The following is a 23,770-nucleotide window of genomic DNA, read 5'->3' as shown; positions in this document are numbered from 1 at the left end:
CTGATTTTCAAGAGGCATAAAGTTAAAGATGACACATTTCTTTAATATGTTAAGCAAGATTACTTTTTTATTTCCATCTTTTACAGTAGGGGTTGCCAACCCGTCGATCACGATCAACCGGTCGATCTTTGAGACTTTCCCGGTAGATCCCAAAGAAAAACCAAAAATAAATACACAAATACTGTTGTAATGTGAGCATTATCAAAGTAAGTAATACTAATTAGGCTAATGGTAATATAGCAATATTTTCACTAAAAGCTGTTTGTAAAGAGAGATTGTTTCCCGGTTGTGGGGGTTTAGTTCCGTGCTTTCTGCTCAGTGCGCATGTGTGTAGTCCCCCACCATGCACTGCGTTTTCAGCGTAGCCTGTGCTGCATCAAAGTGACCAATCAGATTAGATAAGAGTACAGACTGTGGCAAACATCAATATTCGGCAGTGGTCCCCAACCTCCGGGCCGCGAAGCATGCAGTGGTGCAGCGGTAGTCGGGATGCACACAGCACATTTTTAAGAAAAAAAAGCTGAAATAAACCAGCTAATTAATTAGGTGCCACCCGGCATGTAAATGTCGGTTCAGATCAGAGGCGACGCAATCGGCAATCGCTCGTGATATCCTGATAGCATAGTGGAGGCTCCACGAAAGAAGGCGAAAACATACAAATTCCATCCAGAATGGAAAGAGGAATTTCTATTTACCTTGGTGAAAGACAAGTGTGTATGTATGCTGTGCCACCAAACACAAGCATTGACTAAAAGAGGGAATCTGGAGCAGTACCACAACACCAACCACCAGGAATTTAAAGACACCTACCCCCAAAGAGCGCAAGTCGTGCCTGGAAAGTTGAGCTGAAATCAGGGATGAAGGCCCACCCTAGCAATCATTTTCCATAAAACAAGCTGCTCAAAATAAGGCTGCTATTGAAGCATCATTTCGTGTAAGTCACCTTTTGGCTAAACACAAGAAGCCTTTTACAGACGGCGACTTATTCAAGGAAGCAATGGTCATTACTGCAGAGGCTGTTTTTAATGACATTAAAAATAAAAACGGCATCACAACCGCAATACATAATATGTTGCTTGGCCCTGCAACAGTGACAAGGAGGGTAGAGTCACCGTCAGAAGACGTAAATATTTTTCACTACAGTTTGATGAATCCCTGGATGTAATGCAAATAGCTCAGCTTGTTGTATTTGTCAGAATGGCTTTCCAGGAGTTTACAAAGGAGGACTTCCCCACTCTTTTGCAATTAAAGGAAAGAACGAGAGGTAAGGATATTTACAATGAGTTTTAAAATATATGTTCGTGAAAGTGACATCCCCATTCATAAACTGGTGGCAATTACTACTGATGGGGCCGAGCAATGAGCGGTGTGCGCGTTGGTTTTATACCACTAAAAGTCAGTGCCTGCTTTGGGTCAACTTATCTATGTGAAATTGCATTTTCACAGATGAAAATCATTAAATCTAAGTACAGGGGCTGACTTACTGACAGACACCTCACTAGGGTTGCCAACTTTCTCACTCCCAAATAAGGGACAAAAGTAGCAGTCAAATCCCGGGACACTTGTGTTTACCCCGAGAAAGACTCCCATGACCATGAAATTTTGCACGGGCACCTGTGAGCGCATGCATGCCGATTTTTTTACCCCACGAATCGGTTTTGGCTTAATTTTCATTATTTCTACTTTATATAGGCTGTGTATTTATCATATCATTCCTGCTTTTACTATATGTTAGAGTTATTTTAGGTTTTATGTGTTATTTGGTATGATTTGCTAGGTTATTTTTTTGGGTCTGGGAACACTCAAAATTTTTTTCCATATAAATTGCTTCTTCGGCGTAAAGCATTTCGACACGAAAGGTTTCATAGGAACGTTCTACCTTAGCAAGGGGAATACAGGACAGTTGGCAACCCTACACCTCACAGACTGTCTCAGACTGGCTGTCTGTAGTTATGAGCCAAATTTCAGGGAACTAGCAGAAAGTTTTCAGCCCCAGTCATCACACTGAGTGCAACAGTCAATATTTATTCATTTATTTTTCGTGTTGAAATAAAATTAAATAAGGAAACTTAGAATTAAAGGTGTGAAGTATTGTAATATTCTTAAAGAAAGACAGCTATGGCCTGTTTGATATGCTAGTTACAGTGTTTTCTTGTTTGAATTAATCTGAAAGTTTGACAAAAGTGTTTTGTGTAATTCAAATACAATTCGCCCAAATAAAAGGCCTCAAATTGGAAGTACAATCTGAGCTGTTTTTTCTCTAAATGATTTAGCAGGTAGATCTTGCCTTTCACTGAGGTCGAGGTAGGGGATCTTGGGCTTAAAAAGGTTGGTGACCACTATTTTACAGTTTCAAAATAACAAAAAAGGAAAAGAGTTGAAGCAAAAGTTTGGGCACCCTGCATGGTCAGTACTTAGTAACACCCACTTTGGCAAGTATCACAGCTTGTAAACGCTTTCTGTAGCCAGCTCAGAGTCTTTCAATTCTTGTTCAGGGGATTTTCGCCCATTCTTCCTTGCAAAAGGCTTCTAGTTCTGTGAGATTCTTGGGCTGTCTTGCATGTACTGCTCTGTTGGAGGTCTATCCACAGATTCTCGATGATGTTTAGGTCAGGGGACCATGAGGGCCATGGCAAAACCTTCAGCTTGCACCTCGTCCATTGTGGATTTTGAGATGTGTTTAGGTTCATTATCCTAAAGATATGGAAGAATTTCTTGTGGTCAGAAGAGACTAAAGTGGAACCTTTTGGCCTCAACACTAAGCAGTACGTGTGGCGCAAGTCTAAATACCGTGCATCATCCCTGCTGTAAAGTATGGTGGAGGCAGCATCATGCTAAGGGGATGCTTTTCAACAGCAGGGACTGGATATCTGGTCAGGATTGATGGGGAGATAAATGCCGCTAAATGTAGATAGATCCTGGATAAAAAACCTGCTACCTCTGCCAGAAAGCTTAATCTGCAAGGAAGTCAATCTTTCAGCAGGACAACAACCCAAGCACACTGCCAGAGCAACCATGGAGTGGCTTCAAATGAAGAAAACTGATGTCCTTTAAAGGCCCAATCAGAGTCAAGAAATCCCACAGTACTCCATTGAAGATCAATAGAGCACATAGGATCTTTTCCAACAACACCGCAAAACCGCGGACCATGGTTTTTAGGCTTCTACGGTACACCGACCAGCAGGCTATCCTGGAAGGCGCGAGGAAAGCCAAACCTACTCTCCCGGATGGCACTCAGCTGCAGTTCTTCACCGACTACAGCCCTGGTACGATGCAGGAATGGCAGGGATACAAGCAGATCCGCGCTAAGCTTCGACAGAAGGGGATCGACTCGTTCCTCATATAACCAGCGATTTTGAGAGTGAATATCAAGGGCATGAAGATGTCGTTTAACTCGACAGAGGAAGCGAAAGAAGCTCTGAAATCATCGGTGCTAGGAGATACAGAAGACGACCCTGGGCAAGTCCACACACCCCTCGGGAGGAGATGAAACTGCATTAAGAGCTCGGACCAGCCTGTATCCACAATCTACAGGAACGGGCAAGTTAACGTCCTAGGTGTGAAGTTTTCTGGTTATCTTTTTATTAGAAAGTCGTTCGTTGCACTTTTGTATTTAGTTAATTAAGGGGCCAATTTGTTTCTGAGTATTGCAGGTCAGAGTTTTAAGGTAATGGCTCAGTTAACTTGTTAGTACAAGGATAACATGGTAAAGTGATATAAATCCACCTAGACTTATACTTTTTATCTTTTACTTTCTAAGGTCATATTCAATATACCCAAATGTCATACTTCATCAAGAATGATGCTGAAAAACAGCAGTTTGTTCTGAATAGCTTTAGAACGCTATGTCTCCAGTAGACTTGATTACATTCCTGGGCGCCAGATAAGACGTCACTAGCGCCATCGCTAAGCGACAATCTATTAAAGCGACAGTTTCTAGCAAGAGGCTGTTGGGGTCTTGATTATGTGTTGTACTCTATTTGAGACGGAAATGGTTTTAATCATATAGGTTAACCGGTTTATCCAGGTTTTTTTTTCCTGGTATCTTTGATATGATTGCCTATGAGAACTGCTTTGCCTTTCTAATTTGTTGATGCCAGAGGGGGGCGGTTAATGTCAGTGTTCAGTGTCTGACATTGCTAAGTGACACTCACAGATGTTACAAAGTAAAGGGTTGAATGGGGCGGGGGGTGGGAAGGTGGTAACTCAGGTCTCCACCACCAACTTACAACAACACATCCAGGGGAAGATGAGCAACACAGATAAATTAGAAAATGTTACTATTGTATCATTTAATGTTAGAGGATTAAACTCTCCCTACAAGCGTTCAAAGGTTTTAGATTTCTTACGCAGAAAGAAAATAGATATCGCACTATTACAGGAAACATATCTTAAACCCAATTATATTCCCAGGGTTCAAAACCGCTTTTATAAACCCGTTGTGGCATCAGCTGATGGTACTTGTACGAAAGGAGTTATGATATTAATGAGACGTAGTATTAATGTATCAATTGAAAGGACTGGCACTGACAATAAAGGACGTCTAGCTTTTTGCTGTACATCCATTCAGGGTAAAAAAGTTGCATTCATTAGCCTATATGCCCCAACTATATTCGAGTTTGAATTTTTTCCTTCAATTACCTCACAAATACTGAAGTTAAGTGACTACCAACTATATGTTGGTTCGGATATGAATGCTTTGGTAAACATTAACCTCGATAAATCTTCCTCAACAATATCAAGCTCTCAAGAATCTGCTTCCAAAGCACTTAACCTTTTTCTAACGGATTTAAATTTAACTGATGTGTGGAGGGCGCATAATCCCTGAGCCAATAGGCTGGTCCTGGACTTATTTCCTGGCATAATCTACATATTACTATTTAACTACTTATGGTTTTATTATTACTATTTAATTATTTATGGTGCAACTGTAACGAAAACCAAATTCCCCCGGATCAATAAAGTATGACTATGACTAAAGTCTATATCTTCTTCTCCACAAGACATAAAACTTTCTCTCAAAGAGATTACATTCTTATATCCTCCGGTCTGCTGCCTTTGGTACACTCAATAGAATTTTTGCCCAGACATCTATCTGATCACAACCCAGTCATATCTACTTTTAATTATGGCAAAAATAAAAATAAGGCTACTAGGTGGAGGTTTAACTCCACCCTTCTAAAAAACGACAAATTTCTATCACAACTGAGAACAAAACTGACAGAATTTATAAATTTAAAATAAAAATTGTGTCTCAGATGTGACAGTGATTTGGGCCTCCATCAAGGGTCTCTTACAAACTAACGCTATAACGTTCAGTTCCCATCTACATAAAAGCCGACTTCAAAAGATTTCTACCCTAGAAGAACAATGTAAGGTTTTGGAGAATGATCCCAAAAGGAGATACACCATAACAAAAGAAAACGAGCTCAAAACAAAACAAGCAGAATTAAATGATTTATTAAGAAGCAGGGCAGAATATATGATCCATATAAACAAACCTAAGTATTATGCAGGAGGCAGCAGACCGAGCCATCTTTTAGCACTAACGCTCAAACAACAGGAAGCTAAAAGGTCTATACATAGAACATAGAACAGTACAGCACAGTACAGGCCCTTCGGCCCACAATGTTGTGCCGACCCTCAAACCCTGCCTCCCATATAAGCCCCCACCTTAGATTCCTCCATATACCTGTCTAGTAGTCTCTTAAACTTCACTAGTGTATCTGCCTCCACCACTGACTCAGGCAGTGTATTCCATGCACCAACCACTCTCTGAGTAAAAAACCTTCCTCTAATATCCCCCTTGAACTTCCCACCCCTTACCTTAAAGCTATGTCCTCTTGTATTGAGCAGTGGTGCCCTGGGGAAGAGGCGCTGGCTATCCACTCTATCTATTCCTCTTAATATCTTGTACACCTCTATCATGTCTCCTCTCATCCTCCTCCTCTCCAAAGAGTAAAGCCCTAGCTCCCTTAATCTCTGATCATAATCCATACTCTCTAAACCAGACAGCATCCTGGTAAATCTCCTCTGTACCCTTTCCAATGCTTCCACATCCATCCTATAGTGAGGTGACCAGAACTGGACACAATACTCCAAGTGTGGCCTAACCAGAGTTTTATAGAGCTGCATCATTACGTCGCGACTCTTAAACTCTATCCCTCGACTTATGAAAGCTAACATCCCATAAGCTTTCTTAACTACCCTATCCACCTGTGAGGCAACTTTCAGGGATCTGTGGACATGTACCCCGAGATCCCTCTGCTCCTCCACACTACTAAGCATCCTGCCATTTACTTTGTACTCTGCCTTGGAGTTTGTCCTTCCAAAGTGTACCAGCTCACACTTCTCCGGGTTGAACTCCATCTGCCACTTCTCAGCCCACTTCTGCATCCTATCAATGTCTCTCTGCAATCTTTGACAATCCTCTACACTATCTACAACACCACCAACCTTTGTGTTGTCTGCAAACTTGCCAACCCACCCTTCTACCCCCACATCCAGGTTGTTAATAAAAATCACGAAAAGTAGAGGTCCCAGAACAGATCCTTGTGGGACACCACTAGTCACAATCCTCCAATCTGAACGTACTCCCTCCACCACCACCCTCTGCCTTCTGCAGGCAAGCCAATTCTGAATCCACCCTGGCCAAACTTCCCTGGATCCCATGTCTTCTAACTTTCTGAATAAGCCTACTGTGTGGAACCTTGTCAAATGCCTTACTAAAATCCATATAGTTGACATCCACTGCACTACTCTCATCTAAATGCCTGGTCACCTCCTCAAAGAACTCTATCAGGCTTGTTAGACACCATCTGCCCTTCACAAAGCCATGCTGACTGTCCCTGATCAGACCATGATTCTCTAAATGCCTAAAGATCCTATCTCTAAGAATCTTTTCCAACAGCTTTCCCACCTCAGACGTAAGGCTCACTGGTCTATAATTACCCGGACTATCCCTACTACCTTTTTTAAACAAGGAGACAACATTTGCCTCCCTCCAGTCCTCCGGTACCATTCCCGTGGACAACGAAGACATAAAGATCCTAGCCAGAAGCTCAGCAATCTCTGCCCTCGCCTCGTGGAGCAGCCTGGGGAATATTCCGTCAGGTCCTGGGGACTTATCTGTCTTAATGTATTTTAACAACTCCAACACCTCCTCTCCCTTAATATCAGCATGCTCCAGAACACAACCTCACTCATATTGTCCTCACCATCATCAAGTTCCCTCTCATTGGTGAATACCGAAGAGAAGTATTCATTGAGGACCTCGCTCACTTCCACAGCCTCCAGGCACATCTTCCCACCTTTATCTCTAATCGGTCCTACCTTCACTCCTGTCATCCTTTTTTTCTACACAGAATTGAAGAATGCCTTGGGATTTTCCTTTACCCTACTCGCCAAGGCCTTCTCATGCCCCCTTCTTGCTCTTCTCAGCCCCTCCTTAAGCTCCTTTCTTGCTTCCCTATATTCCTCAATAGACCCAGCTGATCCTTGCTTCCTAAACCTCATGTATGCTGCCTTCTTCCACCTGACTAGATTTTCCACCTCACTTGTCACCCATGGTTCCTTCACCCTACCATTCTTTATCTTCCTCACCGGGACAAATTTATCCCTTACATCCCGCAAGAGATCTCTAAACATCAACCACATGTCCATAGTACATTTCCCTGCAAAAACATCATCCCAATTCACATCCGCAAGTTCTAGCCTTATAGCCTCATAATTTGCCTTTCCCCAATTAAAAATGTTCCTGTCCTCTTTGATTCTATCCTTTTCCATGATAATTATAAAGGCCAGGGAGTGGTGGTCACTGTCCCCCAGATGCTCACCTACTGAGAGATCTGTGACCTGACCCGGTTCATTACCAAGTACTAGATCTAGTATGGCATTCCCCCTGGTTGGCCTGTCCATATACTGTGACAGGAATCCATTCTGGACACACTTAACAAATTCTGCCCCATTTAAACCCTTGGAACTAATTAGGTGCCAATCAATATTAGGGAAGTTAAAGTCACCCATGATAACAACCCTGTTATTTTTGCACCTTTCTAAAATCTGCCTCCCAATCTGCTCCTCTGTATCTCTGCTGCTACCAGGGGGCCTATAGAATACCCCCAGTAGAGTAACTGCTCCCTTCCTGTTCCTGACTTCCACCCATATTGAATCAAAAGAGGATCCTGCTACATTACCCACCCTTTCTGTAGCTGTAATAGTATCGCCGACCAGTAATACCACCCCTCCTCCCCTTTTTCCGTCCTCTCTGTCCCTTTTAAAGCACTGAAATCCAGGAATATTGAGAATCTATTCCTGCCCTGGTGCCAGCCAAGTCTCTGTAATAGCCACTACATCATAATTCTGTGTATGTATCCAAGCTCTCAGTTCATCACCTTTGTTCCTGATGCTTCTTGCATTGAGGTACACACATTTCAGCCCTTCTACCTTACTGTCTTTACACCGTTTATTCTGCTTCTCTTTCCTCAAAGCCTCTCTGTATGTTAGATCTGGCTTTACTCCACGCACTTCTTTCACTGCTCTATCGCTCTGGGTCCCATCCCCCTCGCAAATTAGTTTAAACCCTCCCGAACCATGCTAGCAAACCTACCTGCAAGGATATTGCTCCCCCTCGAGTTCAGGTGCAACCCATCCAATCTGTACAGGTCCCACCTTCCCCAGAAGAGATCCCAATGATCTAAAAATCTAAAACCCTGCTCCCTGCACCAACTCCTCAGCCACGCATTCAACTGCCATCTCCTCCAATTCTTACCATCACTGTCACGTAGCACTGGCAGCAATCCTGAGAACATCACCCTTGAGGCCCTGTTCTTCAGCCTTCTGCCTAATTCCCGAAACTCACACTTCAGGACCTTATCCCTCTTCCTGCCTATGTCATTGGTCCCAACATGTATCACGACTTCTGGTTGCTTTCCCTCTCGTACCAGGATGTCGTGCACCCGGTCAGAGACATCCCGGACCCTGGCACCCGGGAGGCAACAAACCATGTGGTTGTCCTTCTCACATCCACAAAATCTCCTGTCTGCTCCCCTGACTATAGAGTCTCCAATGACGACAGCTCTGCTCTTCTCCGTCCCACCCTTCTGCACCACAGGGTCAGACTCAGTGCCGGAGGCTCTGCCATCGTGGCTCACACCTGGTCGGTCGTCCCCGCCAACAGTATCCAGGACGGTAAACTTATTATTCAGGGGAATGGCCACAGGGGTGCTCTGCACTACCTGTCTGCTCACCTTCGCTTTCCCCCCTCTGATTGTCACCCAACGACCTGCTTCCGACAATTAGATGTGCTAAATGTGGAACAGTATCTTCAACAGAGGAAATAAATGAGACATCCAAGAATTACTTTAAAGAACTGTATACAAGTGGCTCAGTTCCTTCTGAGAATGACTTCACAGATTTTTTTAGTGGATTAGACCTCCCTACGTTGTCATTAGAGGATACCAAAACTCTAGACTCTCCTATTACACTGGATACTTTATACCTTATTGTCGCCAAACAACTGGTACTAGAACGTACAATCATCACAGCGATATTTGATTCTGCGCTTCCCACTCCCTGGATTACCAATATTAAATATTAAAATTAGTAATTAGTAAATATTTAAAATTTAAATTATAAATTCATAAATAGAAAATAGAAAAATGGAAAGTAAGGTAGTGCAAAAAAACCGAGAGGCAGGTCCGGATATTTGGAGGGTACAGCCTAGATCCGGGTCAGGATCTGTTCAGCAGTCTTATCACAGTTGGATGAGCTACTTAAAGCAGTCAAAGCTACAAATAAGGGCTATACGCCAGGCATAGATGGCATACCAGTGGAACTTTATCTAGCACTTTGGGATATTCTTGGACCAGTATGGTTAGAAACATTAAATTATGCTTTTGGAAATGGCGCTTTCCATAGAGATCTAAACACAGCCCTGATCACAGTTATACCTAAGACCGGTAAGGACCCCTTGGTGTGTACCAATTACCGTCCAATCTCCTTGATAAATGCCGATCTCAAGATATTTTCCAAAGTCTTAGCCAGTAGACTTGAGACAGTAGTTGGGAAAATAATTAGCCCAGATCAAACGGGCTTTATCAGGGGGCATCTCGCATCTGATAATATTCGCCAGCTCTGACACATACTGAGTGCAACACATAAAATCCCGCCTGCCTGTGGCCTGCTATTTCTAGATGCTAAAAAAGTGTTTGATCGTCTTGAATGGCCATACCTTTGGAGAGTTCTAAAATAATTTAAATTCAGCAATACATTTATCAATATGATTCAAACACTGTATGCTAATCCTTCAGCCTGGGTACGTGTGGGAGGAGGTTTCTCAGAGTTATTTGACATAGGACAGGGCACATGACAAGGGGACCCTTTGTCTCCTTTAATTTTTACTATATCTATTGACCTGCTTGCAAATTTAATTAGAAACTCTCCTCAGATCTCCCCTATTACAATAGGTACAACTTCACATTCAATATCATTTTACGCGGACGACACGCTAGTTTATATGGCAAATGTTCAACAAACTCTCCCTTATGTTTTAAAAACACTGGAGCAATTTGGATTCCTTTCAGGATACAAAGTTAATTTGTCAAAATCAGCACTGATGTTGATTAATACGGATAAAAGTAAGGTGTCTCTCCCTCCCCAGATTAAGGCTACGAATGAGGTCCTCTACTTGGGTATTAAAGTTAATACCTCCCTATCATCTGTGGCTAAAACAAATTACTCTTTAATTTCGAAAAAAATAGAAGATATTAATAGATGGAAGCACCTGCCAGCATCAGTCCCAGCCTGTATATCGGTCATAAAAATGAACATCTTACCCCGCATTAATTTTATCAGCTCAATGATGCCACTTGCACCTCCAGCAGGATATTGGCAAAAACTGGACTCCCTACTACGATACTATGTTTGGAATGGTAAACGACCCAATATAAAGTGGTCAGCTCTACAATTCAAAAAGTCGGATGGGGGCTTGGCATGTCCAAATTTTAAATTGTATCACTGGGCATTTGTATTAAAAAGTCTGAGCTATTGGATGGAGGAGGTTAAAGTTTTGTCATGGAAAAATATAGAACAAGAGCTAATAGCATCAATAAAGTTGAAGGACTTTCTCCTTATAGGTATGTCTACCAAAAAATGTGATTTGTATTACGGTCCGATTTTAACCCATATGCTACAAGTGTTTAGAGCAGCAGAAAAATTCCTAAATTTTAAAAGCGTATGGTGCAAATCATCTCCATTATGGAACAATAATCAGTTTCTATCTGTGGGGGAAACCATTCACTAACAGAAGTTGGGAGGATAAAGGTATTACTACTCTTCAAGATATTAATGGGACAAGTACTATTCTTAGCTTTCAAGAACTGATATCTCGATATAATATTGATAAACACTCTCTTTTCTTCTAATTTAGAGTAAGATCAGCTTGTAAAACCTACGCCATTCCCTGGGGATCCGATTTAAAAGACCATCCCATTTTAAGTTGGATACAGAGTGCTCCAGGACAGATAGTGTCATATACTATCAGGAATGAAAGCCTGGGATAGGGACATATCTGAATTGGGACAAGACTTAGACTGGGATGCAGTTTGGGAAAACGCTGCCGGTGCTTCGAAAAACCCAAATCATCGGTATATACACTTGAAATTTTGTCATAGAGCATATTTAACACTGAGAATTAGACATGAAATGGGACTGGTTCCTGACCCATATTGCTCATTTTGCCCCCACAGAACCATTAGCTCTTTTATTCATGTTGTATGGGCAAGTCCAGGGGTTTTTAGTTTGTGGGGGAAGGTTATCAGTACTCTTAAAGAACTAACGGGGGTACAATTACCAATGGACCCTGCTGTACATCTTCTAAATTGTGACTCCCACCTTTCCCTTACGGAAAAAACACGCAAAGTCTGGCTGGCAGGCCTGACTGCAACTAAGAAGATTGTAGTCCAGTGTTGGAAACCTCCCCATGATTTTTTAAATACTCACTGGCTTCAGAGCTTTTTGGACATTTCTTACCTGGAACTTTCTTCAGCAACAGTAAATGATGCACGACCAAACACAATCTTAATGTGGACAAATTTGATATCTAACTTAAAAGATCTTTTGTTAAAATAGGAATGCTTTGTCTGTGTATGCACTACTACTCGGTTGGTGGAGGGGAGAGGGATGGGGGAGAGAGGGGTGAAGGGGGGATGGTGATGAAGGTTGGGGGTGGCTGGGTTAAACAGTCAAAATGTAATTGGCCATTGGTTGTATTGAATGTAATTTGTTGGTGTTGCAATAAAAAAATTAGTAATAGAAAAGTATTTGGTTGCAATATTTATGTAAACAAAGATCAGGGGCTGAATACTTCTACAAGGCACTGTATCTAGATCCAACTACGCCAACTCATGTCATTGCTGATGAAGCCAAATACCGTTGTGTCATCAGCAAACTCAATGATCCAGTTCAAACTGGATCTAGGAATGCAATCATGAACCAGCAGCATGAAGAGCAGTAGTTTGAGCATGCAGCCCTGGAGAACACTGGTGCTCAGTGTGATGGAGCTAGAGATGTTTTTACCAACATGGACTGACTGTGACTTTTCTTGTCAAGACCAGGATCCAGTTACAGAGAGAGGTGTTGAGACCCAGCAAGGACAGTTTACCCACCGGATACTGGGAATGACCATATTAAACTATCATTAAAGATGCGAATTAATTGGAATTGCACTTAGTATAAAAACTTTGATGATATTTAGTGGCTAGAGAAACTAGGCTGTTACTTATATGACAAAAATGGAGAAGGAAAGATTTAAATGAGGGAAACATAGTAACTAGAAAGCAGAATCAGGTTTAGCATTACCAGCATATGTCGTGAAATTTCTTAACTTTGCGGCAGCAATACATGATAGATAAAGAAAAAAAACAGAATTACAGTAATTGTGTGTGTGTGTGTGTGTTAAATAGTTAAGTTAAAACAAATAGTGCAAAAAGCAAAAATAAATAAAAACTGGAGTGAGATAGTGAGCAAGAAACTGGATGGCAGAGGGGAAGAAGCTGCTCCTGAAGCAGGAATGTTCCACTTGGATCCTCAAGCCTGATCTGATTATAACCTTACCTTCTTTCCAGTCTACCCACAGTCATGTTTCACCTCCTGAATTAAAGATCTATCTACTTGTCTGAAAGGAAATTCAAAGATTCTATATCCAACACCCTTTGAACCTCACATTTCGTCTAGGTAGCCTCAGACCTGATACCATGAACATCAATTTCTCGAGCTTCTGGTAGTATCTTTCCCTCTCCCCTTTCTCTCTTTTTCTATCCTCTATTCAGTTCCCCTCTCATACCTTTGCTTCTCCTCATCAGCCCATCACCTTCCCCAGGTTCCCCTCCTCTTTTCCTTTCTTGCATGGTCCACTCTCCTGGATTCCTCCTTCATCAGCCACTCTCCACTTCAGCTATCCCTTCCAGCTTCTTACTTTATCCTCACCCTTCCAGTAACTGGTCTCGCATATTACATGTCAGTTTGTACTCCTTCCGCTTCCTCACTTTTTTATTCTAGCTACTTTCCCCCTTCCTTTCCAGTCTTGATGCGAAACAGCGACTGTTTATTACCCTCCATATACGCTGCCAATCTTGCTGAGCTCCCCCAGCATTTTGTGTGTGTTGCTCAAGATTTCTGACATCTGCAGAATCTCATATTTAGATCAGATTTATTATTCCTTTAAACTGTGATACATCTGAGGTTCAATTAACTGGAAAGAATATCAAGGAAGCAGCTCATTGTATTCTTCCTGAGATTGCCTGATGCCGATTTCATATAAAGAAAAACTGAAAACATACCAGGAATGTATGTATACAGTTGCTAATAAAATCGAAAATATTTCCATTATTAGAAAATATTACAAACAATAAGAGGGAAATATGAAATGGCTATTTTAATTTCTGAACAAACATACAGTAACACAACACTGTGTTGCTTACTCACTGAGTTGCATGATTGCAAGCTAGTTGCAGTGTGTTGGATCAGCTCATTACTGACGTGTGCATACTACAGTATAAAAGTCAGAAATGAGCTGCAGCTCAGATTCTCTGCTCCGCGTGATCCCTTGTGGTTGAATGCATTCACCAACTTTGATCAAAAAGATACATTTAGCTATTTTAGTTTAGTGGATAAGTTTGGATTTTTTTAATTACTGAAATTCCTTCAAAGAGCTTACAAATGTTTCTGGGTTTTAGGGAGGGATTGGGCACCTGAGACTTGGTTGTCATGGAATAACATGAACAGCGATGCTCCAAGAAATCCCACACAAATACATAATACACGTTCTGCAGTAAATGAACATTGCTCAAAATATGCAAATCATTGGTATTAATAGAGAAATTCTAACATCATTGCCAAAAAGGTGTATTTTTGTTGTGAGTAATACAATACTAAGCTTTATCGACACCATCTCTGCAATTTGATGCATAAAGTTAATATAAGTTCATAATGATGTTCAGTCTGCCTCTGCTAGTAACTTATTTTAGAATGCTGAATGAAAATGAAAATTACTTTATTTGCCTGCACCTATGTACTAACTTGAAAACCTGAACATTTTTCTGTCAATTCACTTATTTCATCTTTACCTTTGAAAATGTTTTCAAACCTCATAACCTCAGCAAGGATGTTGGTTGTAATGGCATTTTTGAAGCACAAGACATTTACAAAGGGTAGAAAAATGATCAATCCAAATCAAATAACTGGAAGAAGTTAACTTAATGCATGAATATATTAGGTTATATTTGCAGCAAAGGTATACTTACGGAGAATCCAAAAGACTCTGTAATAACTGAAATAGCATGTGTTCATCCTGAAAAAAACATAAAGGACAAAAAAACAATTACACTACCCTTAAGTTATCACCAGACCTTAGATATTTTTGTACTGAGCAATAACCAATGAATCCCAACACCAGTCTTTTTTTAATTAAAAATGTGTGTTTTGGACAGATTGGAAGAAATAAAGACTAATTTTTTAGCATTTGAGGATGAAAACATGAAAAAATTATTCCCTTTTAATTATTGTCAGCATAGAATGTAGCAATACCAACTTTATGTGTACTTAAACCAAGCAGGCAACATAACCACAACAAAGGCTTTGCTCTCATCCAATTATTCAAGTAATTAATATAGAAAATTGTCAACTGTTTCCAATTCCTTGATACATTTGATATACATCTATTCCCCCAAAGCTATATTTACATTGGAATTTATGCAAATTGGCTTTTGGTCTTTCGCACTATTTATTTATGTTTGTAACTTATAGTGACTTTTATTTCATGCACTTTACTACTGATTCAAATCTTACAACATACGTTACTGATTCTGATTCTATTGGAAACACAGTACTGATGGCAGAATTTAAAACACAGCATGATCAACCAAGGAGACATATTCCGTTTTGTTCAAGACTCAGCCGGCTTTGGGTTCAAGTGGACCATATTAACTGTGACGTTGGTGTAAAGAAAATACTATAATATGAATATACACAAATTCAACTACACCGTGAATGTGTCCATTGACCTTCAACACCATGTGAGGACTGGACTTCAATGTAGCTAACATCCTTAATGCGGTTACCAAAGAATCCAATTCTGCTTTAACTCCAGAGAAACACCCCTCCATGACTACCCCCTGTTTTCTATCATCAAGCCAATTTTTAATCTATTGCACTAATAGAGTGTGTCAGAATGTTCTGGATCAGCATACCAGGAGGGATCTTGCCAAATGCTTTACTAAAACTCATGTAAACAACCTATCCTAACCAATTTCCCCCAGGATCAATGAAGTATGACTATGACTATAGCCACAATAGGTTAATAGCAGATGCAACCTCAATGGTTCTCCACATGGCTTTAGACCACCTGGACAACACAAACACCTATGTCAGGATGCTGTTCATCGACTATAGCTCAGCATTTCATACCATCATTCCCACAATATTGATTGAGAAGTTGCAGAACCTGGGCTTCTGTACCTCCCTCTGCAATTGGATCCTTGACTTCCTAACCTGAAGACCACAATCCGTGCGGATTGGTGATAACATGTCCTCCTCGCTGACGATCGATACTGGCGCACCTCAGGAGCATGTGCTTAGCCCACTGCTCTACTCTCTATATACCCATGACTGTGTAGCTAGGCAGAGCTCAAATACCATCTATAAATTTGCTGATGATACAACCATTGTTGGTAGAACCTTAGGTGGTGACGAGAGGGTGTACAGGAGTGAGATATGCCAACTAGTGGAGTGGTGCCGCAGCAACAGCCTGGCACTTAACGTCACGTAAGACAATAAAAGGCTGATTGTGGACTTCAAGAAGGGTAAGATGAAGGAAGACATACCAATCCTCATAGAAGTGGACAGAGTGAGCAGCTTCAAGTTCTCGGGTGTCAAGATCTCTGAGGATCTAACCTGGTCCCAACATATCGATGCGGTTATAAAGAAGGCAAGACAGCGGCTATACTTTATTAGGAGTTTGAAGAAATTTGGCATGTCAACAAATACACTCAAAAACTTCTATAGTTGTAACGTGGAGAGCATTCTGACAAGCTGGATCACTGTCTAGTATGGGGTGGGGGGGGGGCTACTGCACAAGACCAAAAGAAGCTGCAGAAGGTTGTAAATCTAGTCAGCTCCACCTTGGGTACCAGCCTACAAAGTACCCAGGACATCTTCAGGGAGCAGTGTCTCAGAAAGGCAGCGTCCATTATTAAGCACCTCCAGCACCCAGGGCATGGCCCTTTCTCGATGTTGTCATCAGGTGGGAGGTACAGAAGCCTGAAGGCACACATTCAGGAATTCAGGAACAGCTTCTTCCCCTCTGCCATCTGATTCCTAAATGGACATTGAAGCTTTAGACACTACCTCACATTTTTTAAATGTACAGTACTTGTTTTTGCAAGTTTTTAAAAATCTATTCAATATATGTATACTGTAATTGATTTATTTCTTTCTTTATTATTATTTTTATTTTATTTATTATTTTCTTTCTGCTAGATTATGTATTGCATTGAACTGTTGCTGCTAAGTTAACAAATTTCACGTCACATGCCAGTGATAATAAAACCTGATTCTGACTTCAACTATACTTTGTGCTGCCTCGGTAAAGCAACCATCATAATCAAAGACCCCATCCGCCCAAGACATTCTCTCTTCTCCTCTTTGCAGAAGATGCAAAAGCCTGAAAGCATGTACACCAGGCTCAAAGACAGATTCTACCCCACAACTGTAAGAATGTTGAATGGTACCCTTGTTCAATATGATGGACTCTTGATTTCACAGTCTATTTCACTGTGGGCCCTGCACATTTCTTTCTGCCAGACTGTACTGGCTCTGTAAAAGTAACATTTTATTCACTTTCAGATACTGCTGCCTCAGTGCAATGTTGTAATGAAATGGTCTGCATGGATGGCATGTAAAGCAAATATTTTCCATTGTCCCTTGGTACATGTGGCAATAATAAATCAATAACCAATATGTTTGTGTACTTAAGACTTGTCTTAACATATTTCAGAAATAATAGGACATATCCTCCAGACAATAATAGCTTTGAATTCTGTCACTTTTAGTCAAATTTTATTGATGTTTTATGATTATGTTTAATGGAACATTATTTCTTTCTTTGCCCTCACCATTAACCTGATACCAGTACAGTTAAAAATATAGGGAAAAGGAATACTGTTCTTGCTTTTCCCAAGTTATATTAGGTAACGACGCTTTTGTCAAAAATTATTTTTCTGCTGGGGTTCAAGGGCAAAACACGGATGCTGAGGCGACTTGAAATCTTATCCCAGAAAGCAGCTTCAAATCCTCCTAATTCTCCATCACTTTGGCTGTGTAACACTGCCTCTAGTCCCCTACATCTTTAATCAGCTTTAATCTCTAGTTTTGAATATTCTATATCCCTGGTCATTATTGCATTTCCATTCTACATTAATTTCAGTGGATTCAAATTCTAACATCTTTGTATTATGCACAATGTCAGATTTCTGTCAACCTCATCATTGCTGAATTTCATTGGTCCTGTTCTTTCAACATTTCCACAGATCCAATGTCCAGAAAAACCTTTACCTCATTCACAATCACTCCCCACCTCTGTAAACTTGCTATCTGAAAATCTTCTCCTTGGGCACTCTAATTCTCAAATGCTGAAGCACCACCACCCTAAACAATCATTTCTATCCTTCCTCCGGAACATTAAGACACTCAAGATGAATTTCCCTTTATACCTCTGCATCCCTTTCTCTTCCTTTGAGCCTCCTTAACTAAGATTACATCAGTAATTCAAATATGTATTAAATCAAAAAAGCTCTCTTAAAAATAAAGATATGATCATCACAAAAAGTTATGCAATTCATATGAAGTTCGAAGAAGCTGAATAAATATTAAGACATGAAGTCACACACAAGCATCATTTTCATTATGTAATAGTAATGTTTTATTAACCGTACACCTGAAAAGTTTCTAAGAGTGTTTTTCTGCACTAACTGCACAGCTTAAACACAAATTATTCTTGAGTAAAATGAATTATCAAAGAATCCTCAGAAATGGCTCTCACTCTGGAAGACAACTGATCTATTAACATTATACACAATGATACAATTGATACTTACTGCAAATAACATGGTGCAGCAAGGCTACAGCATTCGCCTGCGTAACAGTTAGTTCAAGATGTTGAGTGACATTTGGCAATAGGGCAACATGTTAGAAACATGGAAGTATATATTATTGCAGTGCTTCTTTATCCAAGCAATTTGGTCTCAAATCGTGAATTGCAATCACATAAAAATCATCACTGCTGCTTATTCATGTTTCTAGATAGTTCAGAATCCCATTCTTCTGGCAAGATTCTAACACCTTCCACATCAAATGTACTAGCAAAGTTTACAGCACTAAACACTCAATAATGTCTCACTTTCTAGTAGCGATCCCTGTGGTATTATAAAGTTTCAGCATACAATTTAAAAATAATTGTGTAAAATTCTGCACCATCTGTCAGTATTGACATCAGGTGCCAATTTTCATTAGATTCAGCACTCTTCTCTTTCCTTGCCACCTAAAAGTGTTTAAAAAAATACAAATCACCCAGAGTAATCAAACTGCTAACAATGACCATAAATACTCTGCAGTTGAGAACTGAAGATTATTCAAAATTGTAGCATCACTAATAGCACTGAATTATAGTTCTTAACTGCAGGATTTCAAAGCAAACTGTCAAATACACAAACATAAGTAACTGGCAAAAATCCTGCAATTAATGGGGTGTTCCTGGTGTTTAAATTACCCAGTTTATAATTAGGTAAAATTTGCAATTCTATGTTCACTGTCTTTTTTAATTCACTGCCAAGCACATTATAATAGGGCGTTAATCTATTTTGTCAAAGGGAAACAGTACATCCTCCATTTTAAAAGTATCCAATTTTCTCGATGGCATACAATGCAGAGGAAGATAGGATAAATGATTGGACAATAGCTTCAGGATATTCAAACAAATTTATCCTCTCGGAGAAATTGAATAACTATGGATAGATCTTCCAAGATAAAAATCTATACATTTCTCCCTGAAGAGACATGTGAGCTAATAACCCAAGATACGAAACTACATTATTCATTCCTGTACACGACATTCCAAATGATCTTAATCTTAACAGAAAGGAACACCTGTATCATTGCTTGCTTAAAATAACTGTATCACTGAATTTTAACTTCAACAAGTTGCTGAAACTACATTCAGCAGCCACTTAATTAGGTACCTCCTGTACCTATGTTCACGGTCATCTGCTGCTATCGTCCATCAACTTCAAGGTTCGACATGTTATGCACTTAGAGACATTCTTCTGCACACCACTATTGTAAAGCGTGATTATTTGAGTTACTGTCACATTTCTATCAGCTTGATCCACTCTGGCGTCTGACATCTTATTAACAAGGCATTTTCGCCCACAGAACTGCAACTCACTGGATTTTTTTTTCTACTTTTGCACTATTCTCTATAAACTCTGGAGATGGTTGTAAATGAAAATCCCAAGAGATTAGCAATTTCTTGGCTGCTCAAACTACGTCTGTCACCACCAACCATTCTACTGTAAAGGTCACTTAGATCACAATTCTTCCTTATTCTTATGTTTGGTCTGAACAACAACTGAACTTCTTGACCATGTCTGGCTGCTTTTATGCATTGAGTTGCTGCCACATAATTGGCTGAAAAGATACTTGCATTGATGTGCAGGTGTACCTAATAAAGAGGCACTGATTGTATATACGTCATTACTGAGACCACACATCGAGAATTGGGAGTGTTCTTGTACAGTCCTTGGAGTCAGTACATTACAGATGAAGAAATGACCCTCAGCTACACTCATTAGGTTTACAAGAATAATTCAACTCATTGAAAACTATCCCTCTAAGAAAACTAATACTCTTAGAGGGATAGACAGAGAAGAGATCAAGAAGCCTTTTCTCCTTTAACCAAGATCAAGATTGTGAAGGTGGAGTTCTTAAGAGTGCTGTGGGTGTTAATTTATGAGCATTTTCAAGAGAGTAGAAGATTTCTCGACAGGACATGAGTGATCAAGTTCAAAGGTGGATAATGCACTGGTTCGATAGTGACCTTATTAAAGGGGACAGCATCTCAAAGGACTAGATGGCCTACACTTGCTTTTATTTCATTATATTATTTTTAAAATTTTAAATCAGCTGCTGCAGGTTTAAAACACAACAGCAATCTTTAACAGCCAGGATACACACTTTCATGCAAGACTAAGTCTGGGACAAGAAGAGAATTATAACAATAAAATTAGTAATGTGTTACAAAAAAGCTTATAAATCGCAGCAATCATTATTAACATGTAATATGCAGGCAATATGCCAATATAGAATGTAACACTGAATAGTTGTGAAATTCAGTACAACATATCATCTCTCTCCAAAGCAGACTTTGAGGAAAGAGCTTTTTAAAAAATTAAAGCTTATAGACTGTGATGCTCAAATGAGGGTGCAGATTACATCTGAATAAAATGCCAGAGGATGCACCACGTTTAATAAAAATTAAACTATGAAACATTAAAATCAGTGTGGCATTCAAAATTATCAAATAACCTGAACAAAAACATAATTGTTTCATTTCTGTTCAAAAATATTCTACAATATAATAACTAATGAACCATTTCCCAGGTGAAATTTGCATCTTCAAGATAAGCAAGCTGAACTCATGTACTAGCATAATGCACTCTAAAGAAATTAGCCCGAATAAGTGCCTGATGAACAACTTCATTAAAGTGGAAACTAGCCAGGCAATATAGATTGGATGAATTATCCATAAATGATAAATCACCCCTAGTTTCTGGTTAGTTTGTGCCACTCTATCATTAGCTTTTCAAAAATAGTAATTGATTAACATTTGTCACTTTCATGATTTGTTGTATTTATAATCGTTATTATTTATAATTAATCACATGCCCCTTCTTTTTGGCAACATGATTTTTATTGATTGTCAGTCAACACTTTTCCAAAAATTAAATAAGTCTGGTGTCTCATTTTTCAGACTGTTTATAGTCATAGATTTGAAAAATGCATTTTATTGAAATTTACTTCTCAGTTTCCCTTATTCAAACTTCAGTCTCTCTTTTTGGGTTGGATTCAACATTGAACTTACCCGCACTAGTTCACCGCCCCCCTCCCCCGATTAATCATCTATCTTTTAATCTCAATATTCAAGATGATGAACGTCAACAGGAGACACTCATTATATATTTGTACATGACCATAGAAATCTGTACCCCTCCAAGGCAGACAAACTGGTTCCAAAATCATGAAGGGTCACTATTTCACTTTGAACACTGATGCTTAAGGTCTGATCAGGGAGCAAGTGCTTCAAAATTGACCAATTTCAGTTCAAGACAGAGACCATGGTCCAGAATGCAAATTGTCTGTCACTTATATTTAGTTCTTGAAATAGTGACCAGTTTGGTTTGTGATGAAATTGGGCTCTTTGTCCATCCAGCTGTAAACTCAAAAGAAGACCTTAAGCCCTATCCAATATAGATAGGGTACTTTCATTCACCTCCGACCCCTTGTCAGATCAGCCCTCGATCCCCTGCATTTTGCCCACTTGGAGCACATTAGAGTCGACAACGTGTCATCTACCTGCTGAAAAGAGCCTACACCCATTTCGATAAGCAGGACAGCACTGTAAGGATCATGTTTTTTGATTTCTCAAGTGCCTTCAATGCCATACAGCCCTCATTGGTGGGGGAAAAAGCTTCATTCAATGCAGGTTGGCACTTCCATTGTATCCTGGATAATAGACTACCTGACTGACAGACCACAGAATGCGCAGCTTCAGAGCTGTGTGTTAGACATGGCTACAAACAGCACTGGGACCCCACAGGGGACTATACTGGCTCCCTTCCTGTTTACCCTGTATACCTCGGACTTTAGATACAACACTGAGTCATGTCATCTGCAGAAATTCTCTGATGACTCAGTAATAGTTGGGTGTACAGAAGGATGAATACAGGGCTGTGATGGAGGACTTTGTCAAAAGGTCTGAATCATTTTCAGCTCAACATCAGTAAGACAAGGAAATGGTGATGGACTTTAGGAAGACTAAGCCTGCACCGCTCCCTGTTACTGCTGATGGTGAGGAGTGGATGTGGTGAGGACATACAAGTATCTGGGAATGCACCTGGATGACAGGCTTGTGTATAGCACCAACACAGAGGCTGTGTACAAGAAGGGCCAGAGTCGCCTCTATTTCCTGAAGAGACTGAGGTCCTTTGGAGTATGCAGGCTTCTCCTTCAGATGTTCTACCAGTTTGTTGTTGCCAGTACAATTTTTCATGCGGTGGTGTGCTGGGGCAAAGGCATCAACGCGGATGATGCCAACAGGCTCAATCAACTGATTAGAAAGGCGGCTCTGTTATGGGAGTCAAACTGGACACACTGGAGGCTGTGGTAGAACAAAGGACCCTACAGAAAATCCTGGCAATTCTGGATGATGTTTCTCAACCTCTGCATGCCACCTTGACTGAACGCAGGAGCACTTTTAGTAATAGACTAAGACCACTGCACTGCTCCAAACAGCGCTCTATGAGGTCATTCTCATCCTCGGCCATTAGGCTCCATGAGAGACTGTTTGAGGTCTTACCTTTCTTCTAATATTTGTACATTTGTATATCTGTGCACTTGTAATGCTACCTTGACACTGTAATTTCCTTTGGGATCAATAAACTATCTATCTATCTTCGAAGGAGATTATACTGTAATCACCTAGCTTCCTTCCCAGTCTAGCTTCTGCGGCAAGGTTTAGCTGCCAATACCCACTGCTTGAGTGGTGAGTCCTCCCCCACCCTCCACGCTACCAAGGATGAGATGCTTCCAGCTAACAAAGTAGTTTAAACACAGTCATTTTATTTTTTACTGTTACGTGTATTAATTCAGACAAAATTCTTAACACACATTTAACACCTGCAGAGGAATTCTAATTTATAGAAGAGTTTCAAATTTCAAAAGTTAGTAACTGCAAATTTCCAAACACAGCTATAATTCATACAAACATATACAAATTGCAAATGAAAGAGTTGTCAATTGCAGAAACCAAGGGTTGAGGAATAAGTTTGAATTCTTTCTGTAACCTCATCTTTCTGTTGTTTTCATTGTCATTCCAAACAATACTCCCTTCCCGTCTTTTAAATACTTACAATATTTTCTACTAGATGACATAATCTGCATG

General features: G+C 40.2%; 1 protein-coding gene across 2 annotated transcripts in view; it reads right to left on the bottom strand.

Annotated features, from left to right (window-relative positions):
• Window positions 1-23,770, bottom strand: part of vps8 (VPS8 subunit of CORVET complex) — a 682,661-nt gene that overhangs the window by 469,818 nt on the left and 189,073 nt on the right. For both annotated transcript variants that reach the window (XM_063051804.1, XM_063051802.1), the window contains one exon: window positions 14,802-14,848. In XM_063051804.1, coding sequence (XP_062907874.1) covers window positions 14,802-14,848 — 47 coding nt within the window. The remainder of the gene's footprint in view (window positions 1-14,801; window positions 14,849-23,770) is intronic.

The sequence above is a fragment of the Mobula hypostoma genome, chromosome 6, assembly GCF_963921235.1.
Source record: "Mobula hypostoma chromosome 6, sMobHyp1.1, whole genome shotgun sequence".
Lineage (NCBI taxonomy): Eukaryota > Metazoa > Chordata > Chondrichthyes > Myliobatiformes > Myliobatidae > Mobula > Mobula hypostoma.
The sequence above is the reverse complement of the archived record's forward strand: the minus strand, read 5'-3'. Positions and strand labels throughout refer to the sequence as shown.